The 19,116-nt window shown below is 46.6% G+C and overlaps 1 protein-coding gene across 1 annotated transcript; it reads left to right on the top strand.

Annotated features, from left to right (window-relative positions):
• ADSL (adenylosuccinate lyase) lies at window positions 16-17,697 on the top strand. Its single transcript, NM_001130733.1, is given in 13 exon segments — window positions 16-186; window positions 4,031-4,234; window positions 6,575-6,619; window positions 7,122-7,201; window positions 9,254-9,425; window positions 9,907-9,953; window positions 11,048-11,138; window positions 11,505-11,574; window positions 11,713-11,860; window positions 13,548-13,638; window positions 14,667-14,756; window positions 15,403-15,579; window positions 17,611-17,697. Coding segments are annotated over 13 exon segments (1,455 nt in total). The 5' UTR covers window positions 16-33.

The following is a 19,116-nucleotide window of genomic DNA, read 5'->3' as shown; positions in this document are numbered from 1 at the left end:
TCCTGTCCCTTCTAGCAGGGTCGTGTGTTCGGGATGGCGGCGGGAGGTGACCATGGCGGGCACGACAGCTACCGCTCGCCGCTTGCCTCCCGCTATGCCAGCCCGGAGATGTGCTTCGTGTTTAGCGACAGGTACAAATTCCGGACCTGGCGGCAACTCTGGCTGTGGCTGGCGGAGGCTGAGCAGGTAACGCGCCCGGTGCTGAGAGGCGGGCCCGCCCCTGCGCGTGCCGGGCTCTGCGCCCGGTGTGGGCTGAGCAGCCTGAGACAGCTGCCCCGCTGTTTTCCGCCGGGTGTTCTCTTTCCAGAGGAGCTGCGGCCCCGGGAAGGCCAGGGCGAAAGGCCCTCGCGCCGCACCTGTACGTGTTTATAATCGTCAAGGGTTGGAGACGCACAGGGGGCGGCGAGAAGTTCAGTTTTCTGTTTCAGGGAGTAAATCGTGGCCATTCCCGCGGGAGTACACTCCTGAGCGCTTGTTACGGGCCCCTGTGCTCATTTGTGTACACGTCTTTTCCCTGTTAACGAATAAAGACTTTGCAAACTAGGTGGTGTTTTCCCACATATAGGAGAGAAGACCAAGCCTCTATGATAATCCAGCTCATAATTTGCTCCTTAACAGCAATAGAGAAACCCAAATGTGATCCTGTGTTCCGTGCGAAACCTGAGCGCTTGGCCACTTCGTCTTCCACAATGCCTCAGTGTGGACGGAGACCAGGATCAGCTACAGAATCCATGTTTCCTAGGCCACCATTAACGCTTCACTCGCTGCCCTTTGCCCCTGGGGAGGAAAAATCGGAGGAGGGGTTATTAGACGAGATTTAATATTTGGTTTCTCTTAAAAGTGCTGCTCAGTAGACTTACTCAGCCCAACAGTTTCAAAAATAGCTCCAGACGGGCCTGCCCAAAGGAGCTGAAGGAATGAGAAGGTGATCCAAGAGCTATAAGGTTTCAGAGGAAAATGCTAGGACGAGCAAGATGGCAGTACCCTACCAGACAACAGTTAGTAAACCAGAAGCAATCTGAGTATATGCCTGAGACCGAGGTACTTGGTCTCCCAACAGGAAACTTTCTTCCTAGGTTTTCCCCACTTCCTGTCACTGTGCTCAAAAAAATAAAGTAGTACCTAATACTAGCAGACATTGCTACAGCATCTCCTGTGTGTGCTCCATAGTTTGAAAACCTTAACTGTTAATAGTTTCCCAATCCTCAGAACAACTGTTTATAAGAAGTACTGTTATTCCAGTTTCACTGATGATAGAATGGAGTTACAGAGAGATTTCATAAAACTCTAGGCTCAGATAAACAATAAGAGCTACAGATGAGGATGTGAACAGCGTATACTCTAGCTTCTGTTTTCTGTTCTATCCCTGTGGATGAGGGTGGTAGCACTCCACGTTTCAAGTTGGCATTGAAATATAGTCTGGGAGTTCCCGTCGTGGCACAGTGGTTAACGAATCCGACTAGGAACCATGAGGTTGCGGGTTCGGTCCCTGCCCTTGCTCAGTGGGTTAACGATCCGGCGTTGCCGTGAGCTGTGGTGTAGGTTGCAGACGAGGCTCGGATCCCGAGTTGCTGTGGCTCTGGCGTAGGCCGGTGGCTACAGCTCCGATTAGACCCCTAGCCTGGGAACCTCCATATGCCGCAGAAGCGGCCCAAAGAAATAGCAAAAAGACCAAAAAAAAAAAAGAAAAGAAATACAGTCTGAATATGTGTTCTTTTCTTTGCCCTGTCTGCACATTGCCTGAAATGCATACAATTTTGATATCTTGTGCGTTTGGATTACCTGTTAAAGTGACAACATTATCAGCATAAATTACATAGTAATTTAGTAGGTAAGGAAAGAAAAAAAAAACAGATCTGGGGAATGCGAGATTAGGAGAAGTGCAGAAAATTAGGAGTAAGGAATGTGTTTTGAGAAGCTTCATTGCTTTGAGGTAGGAAGCAGTTTGAGTAGGCTGCCCCCTGCTGCTCTGCTTTGGGAGGAGCCCTGAGATGTCATGTCTAAACACTAAAGATCCAAGGCAGCTTGGCCAGATGTGGCTGGTGTGGCTGACGGGTTGGATTTATTTATTTATAGAATTGTTTTGGGGGCCATGGCATGCGGAAGTTCCTGGGCCAGGAATCAACCCTGTGCCGCAGCAGTGACCTGAGCTGCAATAGTAACAACACTGGATCCTTAACTGCTAGGCCACCAGGGAACTCTAGATTTTTACTTTTAAATGTGTATTAGTTTAAATAGCCCCCATCTGGGAGTTCCCGTCTTGGCACAGTGGTTAACGAATCTGACTAGGAACCATGAGGTTGCGGGTTTGATCCCTGGCCTCACTCAGTGGGTTAAGGATCCAGCATTGCCGTGAGCTGTGGTGTAGGTTGCAGATGTGGCTCGGTTCCTGCATTGCTGCAGCTGTGGTGTAGGCCAGTGGCGATGGCTCCTATTAGACCCCTAGCCTGGGAACCTCCATATGCCGCAGGAGCAGCTCAAGAAAAGGCAAAAAGACAAAAATAAATAAATAGCCCCATCTGGCTCATAGCTACCATTTTGGACAAGATAAGTCTTTTTTTTTTTTAATTAAGATTTTTATTTTTTTTCTATAATAGTTAATTTACAGCATTCTGTCGATTTCTGCTGTACAGCAAAGTGACCCAGTTATACATAGAAGATAGGTCTTGAGATGTGAGCCTCCCTCCAGGGCCAGACTTTGGGACTTTCTTTTTTTTTTTTTTTGGTCTTTTTGCTATTTCTTGGGCCGCCCCTGCAGCATATGGAGGTTCCCAGGCTAGGGGTCGAATCGGAGCTGTAGCCACCAGCCTACGCCAGAGCCACAGCAACTCGGGATCCGAGCCTCGTCTGCAACCTACACCACAGCTCACGGCAACGCCGGATCGTTAACCCACTGAGCAAGGCCAGGGACCGAACCCACAACCTCATGGTTCCTAGTCGGATTCGTTAACCACTGCGCCACGACGAGAACTCCAAGGACTTTCAAGTGAGGTTTGAATAAATTTTCACCACTGTACATATGCAGTAGTTGGCTCCACAGTTCAGGGCTGCCTGTGGGCTGCTTATTTCTTGTCAGCCTCATATTTTTAGTGATGGATGAATGTAAGATGTTGATGTGTTTATTTTCTCGTTAGTATCTCCTGGGATTGCCTTCTGTTGCACTGAATTGCTGCACATAATTTGTTGACAAAAATACTAACAGCATTCCTAATTTTGATTTCTCCAGCTACATCCGTCTAAATCAGATGTAAAGCTGTAGCCTGGATCCCACACTAAGAGTGAGCAGTAAAGACAACAAAGCTGTCCTCTCAGAGAGTGTATACGTTCTAGAGGGAGAGACAGACTAATAAATTTGTAAAAATGTCATATGGTGTTAGTGCTCTAAATAAAGCCAGGCTAAAGGGATAGACAGTGACACAGAAGTAAGATGTTTCACGCTGATGTCAGGAAGGACCTCTGAGGAGAAGACGTCTTTTTTTTCCTTCTTTTTGTCTTTTTGGGCTGCACCCACAGCACATGGAGGTTCCCAGGCTAGGGGTCCAGTCAGAGTTACAGCTGTCAGCCTACACCACAGCCACGTGGGATCCGAGCTGCATCTGTGACCTATACCATAGCTCACAGCAACACCCGATCCTTAACCCACTGAGCGAGGCCAGGGATCGAACCTGCAACCTCATAGTTACTAGTGGGATTTGTTAACCACTGAGCCACTACGGGAACGCCAGAGGAGAGGACATTTGAGACCAGAGACCAGAACTGGTAGGGAGTGAGCAGAGACGTAGAGGCAGATGAAACAAAAGTCAGTATTATATTGTTGTATATCTTGGGGTTTACATAGAATATAATTCACCGTGATTCATTTGGAAGTTCTCTCCTCTTCCCCATGTCCTTTTAATTTAGTTACCCCAAATGTTAGTTTAAGAAGTGAGAGGTAGGGCATAAACACTAACATGAATCAGTTTTGTTTCAATGTCACTTCGATTCAAATACTTGTGACACAGGAAGTTATTTTATTTTGCCTGTTTTGCAGACATTGGGTTTGCCTATCACCGACGAACAAATCCAGGAAATGAGATCACACCTGGACAACATCGACTTCAAGCTGGCAGCTGAGGAAGAGAAGCGGCTCCGACATGATGTGATGGCTCATGTGCACACGTTTGCCCACTGCTGTCCAAAAGCTGCCGCTATTATTCACCTCGGTGCCACCTCCTGCTATGTTGGGGACAATACCGTAGGAGCTCATACTGTTTTGTTTCCACTTAGGACTGTGTCTTATATAATGCATTTATATAAATTTTATTTGATTTTGTCCATTTTAGGAAATGACCCTAGATCTTAGGATGTCAGTACTCAGGAGTTTTCTGCTGCTGGTATCCTTCCTCCTTAAACTGGAAGCCCCTGAGGACCTCCATAAAATGAGACTGACAGTTACTGCCTACACAGTGGACATAAGCCAGGATCTCAGCATTTTAGTGCCCAGCGTCGTTTTCCAAAGGGATTTTCTTTCCATTGTCCTTTATAACTTTATTGTGACTTCTGAGAAGAAGAAATAATTGCATTATAATTCCTAAATCTTTTAATTAGCAAAAATGTCTCAGTCAAACATGAAAAAGTAACAGCAAGCATTTTCTCAAGAGTTTACTAGATGCCCAACACTATTCTGTGCACTTAAATGTTACGACTTCATTTTTTCTTCCCAACAACCTTAGAGTGCTTGTCTCCTTTTTTTTTTTTTTTTTTTTTTTCTTTTTCTTTTTCGGGCCACAACCCGCAGCATATGGAAGTTCCCAGGCTAGAGGGGTCGACTCGGAGCTGCATCTGCCAGCCACAGGCACAGCCACAGCCACTCGAGACTCGAACTGAGTCTGTGACCTACACCACAGTTCACAGCATCACTGGATCCTTAACCCACTGAGCAAGGCCAGGGATTGAACCTGCGTCCTCATGGTCCTAGTCAGGTTTGTTACCACTGAGCCATGACGGGAACGTCCCTGTTATCTCCATTTTTATTTTTATTTTTATTTTTTTAAATTGTAATACCCGCTTTTAACTTTTATTGATTTATTTATTTTTGGGCTGTACCCGACACATGCAGAAATTCCCAGGCCAGAGATTGAACCTGAGCCACAGCAGTGACAAGGCCAAGTCCTTCACCACTAGGCAACAAGGAACTCCTGTAATCTCCATTTTTAAATAGCTTTATTGTGATGTGGCTTAATACTATAAATTGACCCATTTTAAATGTACAGTTCAGTGAGCTTTAGCAGGTTTTTGCAGTCACTCAGCCTCAAGACTCTCCAGTTTTAGAGCACATCCCTCACCCCACATTCTCTCTCGCTTATTTGCAGTCAGTCCCCACTCGGGCTTCCCGTCCCAAACAACCACTCACATATAAGTAGATTCAGGATACGTAGTCTTGGGCTCTGCCTTTACATCCCCATCTCCACCGATGAGGAAACTTAGAGGGGGAAGAACTTACTGTTGGTTTTGCAGCTAGAGAGGATACAGTTCTGGGTCCAGTGGCTGCAGAGCTGTGTGCTGCCTCACAGCACACCCGTGGGGCCAGAAGTTACAGTCCAGATACCCCGCCAATCCAGAAAGAACCAGTAATTTTTTTTTTTTTTTTTTTTTTTTTTTTGCTTTTTAGGGCCGTACCCATGGCATATGGAGGTTCCCAGGCTAGGAGTCTAATTGGAGCTACAGCTGCTGGCCCGCGCCACAGCCACAGCCAGAGCCACGCAGGATCCCAGCTGCATCTGCGACCTACACCACAGTGCATGGCAACACGGGATCCTTAACCCACCAAGCAAGGCCAGGGATCGTACCCACAACCTCATGGTTACTGGTCAGATTTGTTTCTGCTGTGCCACAAGGGAACTGCAGAAGCCAGTAATTTTAAGTTGCCCCCGATAACACTTTTTGTGTAAAGTGCTGCATAATTAAAGGCATCTGTGTGTAACTGGTGCGTCAGCTAATGGGAGAACAGTCCTCTAACTTGGAATAGCCTCTTTATATCCGGTGTGTAGTTGAGCTCCACAGTTACTGTCCCATAAGCGTGTGTTGGCGTTGCCTGCAATGCTCACATCTCCTGTCTCCCTCAAGGACAGCTTTGAATTTCCTAAACCTCGATCTTTGGGTTCATTCATTTTTGTTGCTGTTAACGATGTTAGACATGAAAAAAAGGGAGGGGAAACTAATGGAGCGTGCCCTATGGATTCTTCTCAGGAACTCAGACCTCCTCCAGGGAGATACACACTCTCTGGACCTGAGCATCTTGAGAGTATTCACAGGGAGGGTGCCCTTTGTCATTTTCCAGTTATTTTAGTACCACATAAATTGGGCTTTGTGAGTATAAAGGTTTTGTGCTTATAGATTCCAGTAGTACTGCTCTCTATGTTGATATTCTTTTAAAACAGCCGTCGGAAAAAAAACAATCTCTGTTGTCATCTTTGGGCCTCACAGTGTTGCTGATAGTGAGACAGGTGGCTAACAGAAACCCAAGAAGTGTTACGCCAGAGTGTCGTCTGGGCAAAACCGATTAATATGAGACTGCCATATTTTCCCTTTGCAGGATCTGATTATCCTTAGAAATGCATTTGACCTGCTTTTGCCAAAGGTAAGAAGTCGTCAGAGGTTTCCCATGACCGGAGATGGGCCGCCCCTTGAGTAAATAAGCCCCTGTAAATCTCAGTGAATTATTGTTGGCCCAGATGAGTGGCCCTAGATCTAATCTCTAGGACTAATGGTCTCTTCTTGAGTTAAACCCTGTAAGTTAATGCTTTTTAAAGCATAGCCCTTTACGTGAAGGAACCAGCAGTATGTTGTCGGAATATGTGGGAATATCTGGTTGTGATTTTGTCCGGTTTTTCTTCGCAAGCGTGCCAGTCACGTTAAAATTGTGCAGAAACAATTCGTGACAGTGAAGGTAGTCAGCTCGGTTTTTGAATGTTGGTTGCTGTGGGCTCTTCAAGGCACTTAAGATACAAAGATGAAAAACGGCCTCTACCTTCCGTGAGCCAGAGTGTATTTTATACGATGTTGTCTCCAGTTGAGTTGTTGCTTATGTAAAATGCTCAGCCTGAATTCGCTTTCTTTCTCCCACACGGTCTTTCTTGCAGCTTGCCAGAGTGATCTCTCGGCTTGCCGACTTTGCCAAGGAACGGGCTGATCTACCCACCTTAGGTTTCACGCACTTCCAGTAAGTGAGGGGTGACTTGGGAATTGAGCTGGTTTCTGTGCATCTAGCTTTCAGTTCTCCCTTCTCCATGGTAACCCTGAGGCGAAAAGTCTCAGAACATTAGCAGGTAACTTGGGGTGCTTATGAGGAAAGAAAGTAGTCTTTTTTTTTTTTTTTTAAATGCTATCTCCTTTTCCTACAGGGAGATCTTTTAGGGGCAAGGAGGAGGTTGGAGAGCAGATTCTGTTTAGGTCACAGGGCCTGATCCATCCTTTCCTTCCAAAAATCCAGTGCTGATTAGTCGAATCAGTCCCAAGAGTTCTACAGCTGGGGACAGTAGCTAGCTAGGATCAGAGCTTTAGGTGAGAACCTTTCTCTGGTGTGCAGGAGGGAGGGGGCTGGCCCAGCCTCAGACCCCAGGAAGAGGGGGCCTCTGATGGCTCCCTTGTCCTTGGATTTATTTGCACGCTGCCACTCAAGAAAGTCCATTCATTCGTTCTTTCTTTCTTGTTTTCTTGTTTTCTTTCTTCCTTCCTTTCTTTCTTTTCTTTTTTTGCCACAAAGGAAAAGACATGTGGAAGTTCCCAGGCCAGGAATTGAACCTGCACTATAGCAGTGACCCAAGGGGTATCCATTAGCAGTCCCATGCTTCCATTCCCTGGTTCCTGGCAACCATGAATCTGTCTATGGATTTGCTTCTTTTGAACATTTACGTAGAATCATATAATGCTCATCTTCTTGTGACTGGTTTCTTTTCACTCAACATCATGTTTTCAGAGTTATCCATGTTGTAGCATGTGTCAGGACTTAATATCTTTTTACAGCCGAATCATATTCCATTGTGTGAATATACCACTTTTGTGTATTCATCAGTTGCTGGACGTGTGGATTGTTTCCACTTTGTTGTTGTTTATTTCTTTCTTTGCTTGTACTAAGAGTCTATTAGTAGAAATTAACAAAGAGAGCTACCATAAAATTCATGTGGGATATGTGTCCTAGCTTTTGATGTGTCTGATGTGGACATTCCTAGGGGTATGTCTTGATGTTGCCAGCTGTTAGTATCATTAGCCTAATAGAGAAATTCCATCTGGAAGTTCCCTTTGTGGCACAGTAGAAATGAACCCAACTAGTATCCATGAGGACACAGGTTTGATCCCTGACCTCACCCAGTGGGTCAGGGATCTGGCGTTGCTGTGAGCTGTGCTGTAGGTTGCAGATGTGGGTTAGATTCTGCAATGCTGTAGTTGTGGTGTAGGCCAGCAACTGCAGCTCAGATTCAACCCTTGGCCTGGGAACTTCCATATGTCAAGGGTTTGGACCTAAAAAGAAAAAAAAAAAAAAAAAAAAAAAACAGAGAAACTCTGTCCGAAATAGGCCAGGTCATCTGTTAGAGCTCTGACTTTACTCACGATTATGGTTTATGTTATAAACAGAACTGCAGTGGATTGATTTAGACTTCAGACCAAAACAAAGCCATGAGCTGTTATGTTGGAGTCCTCTAGTTGTGTGTGTTGTGGGGTTGATCTTGACTCTTTATAGAAGCCTTCCTTTACTGCCAGTCTGGAGCCACAGTCTCCAATGTCCTTATCCTCGTTTTATTGTTTTATAGCATTACTTTTAAAATGAGCAATTATCTTGCTTTACTCTTTTATAATGTGAGTTCCACTGACAGGGACCTTGTCTGTTTCGTTCTTTGTTGTATTTCCAGTACCACGAACACATTAATACTTGGGAAATGTTGGTTACATGTATATTGCTGGCCAAGTTCTGGGGACAACAGAGCAGACATTGTCCCTGTCCTTATGTTATAGTGCCTCTTGATGATGAAGGAAGAACAATGCTAGGAGCCCTTTAGTTTTATAACCTTTGAGTATTTAGGAAGGACATTGAATCTGCTTACCTATTATTTGCTTACCTTTTTAGCTCTTGTTTTGTCTAGACTGGTTTCTCCATCTCTTATTTAATTCTTCCCCTTCCTGGGAGTAACAGTGATCATTAGAAGAAGCAATGAAGGTTTTATGAAATAATTCCTTGGTTTGAGATTTCTGTGTGTTCTTTTGGGGTTGTTTTCAGGCCTGCTCAGCTGACCACAGTTGGGAAGCGTTGCTGTCTTTGGATTCAAGATCTTTGCATGGATTTCCAAAACTTGAAGCGTGTCCGAGATGACCTGCGCTTCCGAGGAGTGAAGGGTACCACTGGCACTCAGGCCAGCTTCCTGCAGCTCTTCGAGGGAGATGACCAAAAGGTATTCTGACACAGACTCACAAACCTGGGCGTCACAGATGCAACCAAGGGAGCTCCAGAGACAACGCTGACCTCCAGGATGGTAGGAGCGTTTGATCTTGGGATGGGTGGAGGCTAGACCAGAAGGGATAGTGAAGGCAGAAACTTGGGCGGGGTGACATGTCAAGATACTCTCATACTAGACACCCCTGGATTTCTTTAGGGATGTCTTTTGTTGTTGTTATCTTTTTAGGGCCACACCCCTGGCATATGGGGGTTCCCAGGCTAGGGGTCAAATCAGAGCTATAGCTGCCAGCCTACACCAGAGCCACAGTAACACCAGATCCAGCCGCGTCTGCGACCTCCACCACAGCTCATGGCAACGCCGGATCCTTAACCCACTGAGCAAGGCCAGGGATCAAACCTGTGTCCTCATGGATACTCATCAAATTCGTTTCCACTGAGCCACGACGGGAACTCAAGGGATGTCTTTTCTTTCCAAGGTAGAGCAGCTTGACAAGATGGTGACAGAAAAGGCGGGATTCAAGAGGTAAGTAAGTGGGGATAACGTTGGCTTCCTTGTTAAGTGATAAAAGGCTTGTGAAGTACGCCTCTAGATTTGACCTTCGCTTCTTTGGCTTTTTTCTCTCTTTGTCCTCCCACCCATTTCCTTCCATCTCTGGCCTTATAGTCTGGATTCTGTTTTCTTAGTTTACAAGAAAAAAGGAAGCTATTTAGTTCTGAGGTTTGTAGAATAGCCTTATCCATGTTGTTGCTGGTTTGGAGTTCCCGTCGTGGCTCAGTGGTTAACAATCTGACTAGGAACCATGAGGTTGCGGGTTCGACCCCTGACCTTGCCCAGTGGATTGGGGATCTGGCGTTGCCATGAGCTGTGGTGTAGGTCGCACACTCGGCTCGGATCTGGCGTTGCTGTGGTGTAGGCCGGTGGCTACAGCTCCATTTGACCCCTAGCCTAGGAACCTCCATATGCCGTACAAGCGGCCCTAGAAAAGGCAAAAAGACCAAAAAAAAAAAAAAAACAAACATGTTGTTGCTGGTTTGTTTGTTTTTTGTTTGTTTGTTTGTTTTTATCTTCTTAGGGCCACACCTGAGGCATATGGAGATTCCCAGACTAGGGGTCTAATCAGAGCTGTAGTTGCCAGCCTACACCACAGCCACAGCAATTTGGGATCCAAGCCACGTCTGTGACCTCCCCCACAGTTAATGGCAATGCCAGATCCTTAACCCACTGAGTGAGGCCAGAGATTGAACTTGTGTCCTCGTGGATGCTAGTCAGATTTGTTTCCACTGAGCCCCAGTGGGGCTCCTGCTTTTGTCTTTTACTGAGGGCCTCCGGGGACTGGTCCAGATCTGGCTCTTTACAGTGAGGGCCACCAGGCTCCAGCACGGCTCCTTGACTCAGGCTGCAGCAGGATAGAGGCGCGGCCGGCTGTGTTTCCTCCTCGGGTCAGAGCAGCGGTCTGGGTAATAGCTCCCAGAGCCAGTTATTGGTGAGGCCCTGGGCTTAGTGGGACTTAGTGCTTCAGTGAGACAGGCTTTCACTTAGAGTCTGCTTTTACACATGTATTTGACATGGTCACGTTTTGAAATAGTTTCACTTAAGGCTTTTTGGTTTATTTCTAGGGCTTTCATCATCACAGGGCAGACTTATACTCGAAAACTCGATATTGAGGTGCTCTCTGTGCTGGCCAGCTTGGGGGCATCAGTGCACAAGGTGAGTGGGAGCAACGAGAGTGTGGGCACCTAACCAGCCTCGGGCGCTGACCTAATTGTGGCTCAAGAGCTGTCCAATATCACTTTTAACAATTTGAAGCCTGTCGGTGAAGCCTTGTGTATTAAGGTGTGTTAAAAGGAAGGCCTAGTTTCAGCGTTCCTGTTCAGCTTGCCGTTGTCTCCCTGAGACCCCAGAGCAGTGTTTTTCCAGAACATTCTGTGTTCCCTGACTCTGTCATCCCAGCTCTTCACTGTGCAGGAGCCCTCTGGGGGGACACACTGGCACCTGGCTCAGCAGTGGCATCCCTGCACGCCGCCTCCCCACCCCCAGACCCCGAGCACATGCTGTACCTCTGCTTTCCCCCAGATTTGTACTGACATACGACTCTTGGCAAACCTCAAGGAGATAGAGGAGCCCTTCGAAAAACAGCAGATTGGTGAGTGTTGTGTGAAGACCTGGAAACACTGCAGAGATGCTGGGCGGATCACAGGCGGGTGTAAACGGTTCCCCCAGCAGCCCCGGTGCTCACTGTCCCCCGATGTCTCCCTGCTTTGCTCCTCCTTTATGTGGGCAGGCTCAAGCGCAATGCCGTACAAGCGGAACCCGATGCGCTCAGAGCGGTGCTGCAGCCTCGCCCGTCACCTGATGACCCTTGTCATGGACCCACTGCAGACGGCGTCTGTGCAGTGGTTTGAACGCACACTGGATGACAGTGCCAACCGGTCAGTGCAGTGGGGACATCACATCACGTTGTGGGGAGATCCCAAAGCAGGCCTGGGAGCAGAAGGACCTTAGCAAGAACTTGTTTCTGTCCTTGTCCCCGCGGAGCCTGGGGTCTAACAGGGAGGCAAGAACATAGAAAGAACAATGTGATAAGTGTTAGAATCGAAACTCATACAGGGTGCTCTTTGTGGGAGCGAAGAGGAGTGTGGTGGAGGAGTCGGGGAAAGCTTCACAGAGGAGATGATGAGTTAAGACTTAAGAAATCTAGGCATTTTTTAAAAGGCGTTTAAGACAAGATTGGGAGCTTTTGTAACAGCACAAAGGCAGGAGAAAGCAGTTTGGGGAGTTACTAACAGGCGGCACTGGAGAATGAAGTCTGGCAAGAGATGAGGTGGGACATGATTGAGGGTAGAAACCAGTTTATGAAGGGCCTTCTAGCCCTGAAAGGGGTTTAGGGAGTTCCTGTCATGGCTCAGTGGTAACGAACCAGTTAGTATCCATGAGGACACAGGTTCAAACCCTGACCTTGCTCAGTGGGTTAAGGATCTGGTGTTACTTGAGCTGTGGTGTAGGTCACAGATGTGGCTCAGGATCCCGCATTGCTGTGGCTATGGTGTAGGCTGGCAGCTGTAGCTCAGATTTGACCCTATCCTGGGAACTTGCATATGCTGCACCCACAGCCATTAAAAAAAAAAAAAAAAGAAAAAAGAAAGGAATTTTGGCCTCATTCTGAGGGCGGGTGTGTGTCTTGGCACAGAAACGTCTTGCCAAGATGGGTCAGAAGTAATTTGTGGTTATTAATAAGGTACTAGCATACACGTGATTTCGTTTTTCTTTTTTTCTTTTTGGCCATGCAAAAATTCCTAGGCAAGGGATCGAACTCCTGCCACAACAGCAGCCCTTGCCATAGCAATGACAATGCCAGATCCTTAATCTGCTAGGCCACTAGGGAACTCCATGATTTTCTGCTTTGTGCATATACTTATTTGAATGCAGATGCATTATTCTGGTTTGTTTGTATTCTGTTGGAATTTTTTTTTTCCTGTCTTTTTGCCTTTCTGCCTTTTCTAGGGCCGTGCCCACGGCATATGGAGGTTCCCAGGCTAGGGGTCTAATTGGAGCTGTAGCTGCCAGCCTATGCCAGAGCCACAACAATGCTAGATCTGAGCCGTGTCTGCGACCTACACCACAGCTCACAGCAACACCGGATCCTTAACCCACCGAGCGAGGCCAGGGATGAACCCGCAACCTCATGGTTCCTAGTCGGATTCGTTTCCGCTGTGCCACGACGGGAACTCCTGGAATTTTTTTTGAGAGGAAATGATAAATAGTTAAAGCTAGCTCTGTGGGATGTGTACATAATCCGGACGTATGGAATTAAAACATAGGAACTCATTCAGAGGAAGAGCAAGTTTCAGGTGGTGAGCAGGAGGCATGGACGTGGCTGTTCCATTCAGTTTGGGGTTTGAGGAACCTACAGATCAGCCAGGTGGCGCTCTCCAAACGGGTATTTGGTCTGGCACTTGGGCACGGGGTCTGGCCAAGAGGTGGCTGATTTGAGGGTCATTTGGATATTGGGGTACTTAAGTCATGAAGTTGAAGGAAGTTGTCCAGTAGTACAACTGGCATTTCACAGAGACGGTTATTTGTTTAAAGTGATGACTGAATCGGCTGTTTGTTTTCTAGACGTATCTGTTTGGCCGAGGCATTTCTCACTGCAGATACGATACTGAATACGCTGCAGAACATTTCAGAAGGATTGGTGGTGTACCCCAAAGTAAGAGGCCTCAGTTAAAAGGCAGAATATTAGGGGTTGGAATATGGGAAGCGGGGGTCACCTTTTTCTGCTCTGAGTGAGCACTTTGGGGTGCTGTATCCTGGTCCAGTAGGAGCTCCTCCCAAGCAGAGTCCGCTCTTCGAGTTGTGCCGTAAGCTCTAGGGAACTAAGTCTGTGGAATTCGTAGATGCGTTTATAGAAAAGGGAAAAACAAGTACTTTAAACTGGTTTAAAACTGTCTACCAACATGAGTCACCAGCTCAGATGTGACAGGCTGAGTAGAATGTTCCGTTTGCCTGGTTTAAGCGCTGGAGGCAGATGGGTTTGTTCAGTCCTGTATTTGGCTCCTGAAGTCAGACACTGATAGCAAACTCGAGGTTTCAGAATTATTCTGATGAAGCAATTTTTAAAAGTTTACTTAAATCAGTATTCCTTTTTAAAACCAAAATAATACTCTGCCTTTTGTCTTTTTAGGGCTGCATATGGAGGTTCCCAGTCTAAGGGTCCAGTCAGAGCTGCAGCTGCCAGCCTACACCACAGCTCACAGCAACGCCACTTCCTGAACCCACCGAGCAAGGCCACGTTCTCATGGATACTAGCTGGGTTCGTAAACCACTGAGCCATGACGGGAACTCCTCAAAATAATACTCTGGGTTATAAGAAAACTGAAAAATATGCTGCAGTATAAAATTATCCATTCTACTCTCTCTCTCTTTTTTTTTTTTAAAGGTGGCATTTTGTTTGTTTATTGTCTTTTCTAGGGCTGCCCGCACCTGCAGCATATGGAGGGTCCCAGGCTAGGGGTCTGATTGGAGCCCCGCTGAGCAAGGCCAGGGATCGAACCATGAGGTTTGGTCACGGTTCCCAGTCGGATTTGTTAACCACTGAGCCGCAACGGGAACTCCCTCTTTTTTCTTAGATGTGGTAGTTCACGTCCCTGCTGTGTGTTTTGTTGGTCATAGTTGGTCTCTTACTCTGTGCGTGACCTTGTAACCTGAGGCACCCTTCTTGGCCCTTCATCCTTCCAGGTAATTGAGCGGCGCATTCGGCAAGAGCTGCCCTTCATGGCCACAGAAAACATCATTATGGCCATGGTGAAAGCTGGGGGTAACCGCCAGGTTTGTAACCCCTCATGCTCCTGGATAAACTGAAAGTACACCTTTAGTCCTGCTCGCTCCTCCCTGCAAAAGAACGGACAAAGGAAGGCATTTCTGTCATTCCCTTCACTCACGGCATTGGTACAGAACAGTGACCACGTCTGCCATAGAACAGGTTTATCTTTGGAGGGTGACAGCGGTTTATTAAAAAGTGAATTGTTGGATTTCCCATCGTGGCACAGCGGAAACGAATCCGACTAGGAACCATGTGGTTGCGGGTTCGATCCCTGGCCTCGCTCGGTGGGTTAAGGATCCGGTGTTGCTGTGAGCTGTGGTGTAGGCCGGCAGCTATAGCTCCAATTAGACCCCTAGCCTGGGAACCTCCTAAAAAGGCCAAAAAAAAAAGTGAATTGTTTAATCACTTTCAAAAAATGTCCAGTCTCAGTGAAGAATTAGGTCTGAATTCCCATAGGAAATGCCAGGAAGTGGGCAGGACTTAAGAGCAGATGGTCTCTGAAGCTTTAGAGGAGCCAACATTTACCTGAGGATCGTTCTAGGATGTAGTCAGACAGTCAAGTTCCTGGTGAATCTGTTTGGAGGGCCACAGACAGCGTGGACGCTCTGGTGCCTATGACTAGTAAGCCAATAGTACGTCCCTGTCTTCCAGGATTGCCATGAGAAAATTAGAGTGCTTTCCCAGCAGGCCGCTGCTGTGGTCAAGCAGGAAGGGGGTGACAATGACCTCATAGAGAGAATCCAGGCTGATGCCTACTTCAGTCCCATTCACTCCCAGTTGGACCATTTACTGGATCCTTCTTCTTTCACCGGCCGTGCATCCCATCAGGTAAGCATCAGAACACCTGGGGTGCTGCAGTCTTCCCCAGGTGCCCTCTTTACACTCCTGGGCTACAGAGCCTCGAATACTGTCTTTGATGGTTTTGGGGGTGGGGTGGGGTTGGCCATGCCTGCAGCATACGTAAGTTCCTGGGCCAGGGATGAACCCGAGCCACAGCAGTGACAGCACTGAGTCCTTAACTGATAGGCCCCCAGGGAACTCCTGGAATACTGTCTTTAATGTTTCTGCGTCATAGGCTGTATGATGACAATGGGGCTACTTAGAATTCAGAGCAGGTTGCTGGCTAAAACCTAAAGATTTGTTTGTTTTGAGCTGCCTTAAATATTTCTCCCCGTGGAATTCTCTGATTTCTCTTTTGGTCCTGAGCCTGTGGTGTAATCGACAAAGACTGGGTTTTCTTGTCAGGTCGATTTGGGTTCAGTCTGGCCTTCTGGCTTTTACTCGTTGACAGGATAGAAATACATATTTCCTAGTTGGACTGAAAGGCCTAGCTTGGTACATGGTAACAAAAACATTTTTCATTTTTCCTCTTGGCCTTTTGGAGACTACAGGGTTAATTCAAAAACATTTATTGAGTGCAGACTAGGTGCTCAGATGGTGTTGAGGTACTGTGTTTTAATTCTGGGGCTTTAAAGATGAATAGCTAATCCTTATCTTCAAGGGGCTCAAAACTTACTGATGAAGGCTTGTAAATAGGTCATTATAATACCAAGCAGACATGCAAGAATTGAGGTAACTGCATCTTTTGGGGGATCACAAAGCAGACAACCCTACAAGAGTAGAAGTTGGGAAAGATTTCTTGGGAGACGTGATATCTGAGCTGACTCTTAGGGACAAGTAGGAGTTAGCTGGGAACACCAGGCTGAGAGGAGACGGCTGATGCAAAGGTGTCCAGCATGGGAGAGAAGCCACAGACATTTGAGTGTTGCCAGATTATCAAGTGCCCGAGAAGTAGTTAGGATTTAAGGTGGTAGACAGATGGGAGTTTATCATTTATATTCAAATCACTCTGGTATTGGATTTGAAGGACTTAAACTGGAGGTGGGGAGACCAGTAAGGAGGCTATTGGAGCGGGTAAGCAGTCGATGGCGAGGGCTTTGAGCCACAGCCAGGGTCAGCTGGGGCAGAGGTTCAAGGGCTCTTTAGGGTGTTAGTCCCTTGGTAGCTGGTTGAATGAGGAGCAGGGAAGGAGCAGTGATGATTTCGGCCTGGGTAGTGGGTGGAGAATGGTGAGACCAGCTGAAAGGACACAGCTGGGCTGGTTCGTGGGGCGGGGCAGCCTGGTGGGCCTGGTGGTGTGAGCTGCCTGTGTCTAGGGAGAGATTTCTTTCTTTTTTTTTTTTTTAAATCTTTTTATTTATTTATTTATTTATTTTTGTCTTTTTTGTTGTTGTTGTTATTGTTGCTATTTCTTGGGCTGCTCCCGCGGCATATGGAGGTTCCCAGGCTAGGGGTTGAATCGGAGCTGCAGCCACCGGCCTATGCCAGAGCCACAGCAACGCAGGATCCGAGCCGCGTCTGCAACCTACACTACAGCTCACGGCAACGCCGGATTGTTAACCCACTGAGCAAGGGCAGGGATCGAACCCGCAACCTCATGGTTCCTAGTCGGACTCATTAACCACTGCGCCACGACGGGAACTCCTATGGAGAGATTTCTTTCTTTTTTTTCCTTTTCTTTTTCTGCTGTACTTGAGGCACATGGAAGTTCCCAGGCCAGGGATTGAATCCAAGCTGCAGCTGCCACCTATGCCATAGTTGCAGCAACGCCAGATCCTTAAACCACTGTGCTGGGATGGAACCAGACCACCACAGAGACAAGCTGGATCACTAGCCCACAGCGCCACAGTGGGAACTCCTAGGGAGAGATTTCTGCCAGTGAGTTGGGAAAAATAGAACCTCAGTGGTAGCATAAAAGCTTTATCACCTTAAGTCTCAGTATTATGAACTGACATTGGAAAAGATATTATCAAAAGTTAATGTTTTCTTCTGTCTTGCATTTGCTTTCCTCTTTGGCAGGTACAGAGATTCTTAGAAGAAGAGGTGTATCCCCTGTTAAAACCATATGAAAATGTAATGAAGGTGAAAGCAGAATTATGTCTGTAGAGTTGGAAGAAAATTAAATAAAAAACATTGTTGGCTTTGTTAATTTTTATTGCCCAGTCATAAAAACTATTATTTCTGTGCCTATTTTATCTCAAGAATTGTTGCCCTAAATTAATACATAACTTTTTTCTTTCCATGGTGCTTTCAATTTCTCAGCTTTGCAATGCAGAATAAATTGATTGTAGTTGTGTTTTTTGCAGCAACACAAACTTGAATAATGAATGTAGCTCATGGTTTGCACTCCTCTCTGTCAGGGCATATTTTCCAGCTAGTCTAGTCCGTTCACAGGTTCACTTGCTTGTGAGATAGCGAACAAATTCCTGGTCCTCTCTTCTGAAAGTGAATTTGATCTGGACCTAGCAAAATAATCTGGATTCAGTGATTCATTATGACCAGATACCTACATTTCAGTTATGTTCGGCTAGAGTAAGTAATGAAATTTAGAGCTATGATAAATTCTCAAAGAAACTGATATTAGGGAGTTCCCGTCGTGGCGCAGTGGTTAACGAATCCGACTAGGAACCATGAGGTCGCGGGTTCGATCCCTGCCCTTGCTCAGTGGGTTAATGATCCGGTGTTGCCGTGAGCTGTGGTGTAGGTTGCAGACGCGGCTCGGATCCCGCGTTGCTGTGGCTCTGGCGTAGGCCGGTGGCTACAGCTACAGCTCTGATTCAACCCCTAGCCTGGGAACCTCTATATGCCGCAGGAGCGGCCCAAAGAAATAGCAAAAAAGACAAAAAAAAAAAAAAAAAAAAAAAAGAAAGAAACTGAGAAACTGATACTACCATCAGGCTTGCTCAGCTCAAGTTGCGCCTGGCTCACTTGATCTCTGGATGAGGCTGGTACACCAAGGACATGCTGAGTATATTGAGCTCATCAAGGCCCTTGACAGTCTCTGATCCAGGTTACACAGACGATAACTGATTGAACGAGCTACAGCCAGAGGTGAGCGTCGTGAATCATCATCCGTCTGGAAGGAGAGTGTGTGTGTTATGCCGCAGGCTTCTATCCACCCCTTCATCCCTATCTCCTTCAGCATATATTTTCAACATAGATGAAAATAAAGCTTATTTCTCAGATTTGCAGATGATACAAAACTAAGACAGTTAACCAGTAGGTTTATTCGGTAAAATAACTAAGCTTTCATCTAACCTAAGTAGATTGAAACGATGTGTCCAAAATGAAGAAGAAAAAATTAAGGTAAATGTAAGTAAGTTACCCTTAAATTCAGTATGAACCAGAAATGGTTGCCAGTGAGAGAAAGCAGTTTTGGAGGTACTAATGTTGGTAGGATGCCCAGAGAAGCCACCAGTCTCTATCCCAGACTCTTGGCATTATGTTCAATCTTAGACACTGGAGTCAAGAACAGAGATAAACAGGAGAGCCAGTCTCTAAAGACCTCATCATATGAGAAGTGGT

The sequence above is a fragment of the Sus scrofa genome, chromosome 5 (assembly GCF_000003025.6).
Source record: "Sus scrofa isolate TJ Tabasco breed Duroc chromosome 5, Sscrofa11.1, whole genome shotgun sequence".
Taxonomy (NCBI): domain Eukaryota; kingdom Metazoa; phylum Chordata; class Mammalia; order Artiodactyla; family Suidae; genus Sus; species Sus scrofa.
Note: the sequence above shows the minus strand (reverse complement) of the source record. Positions and strands in the feature narration are given on the sequence as shown.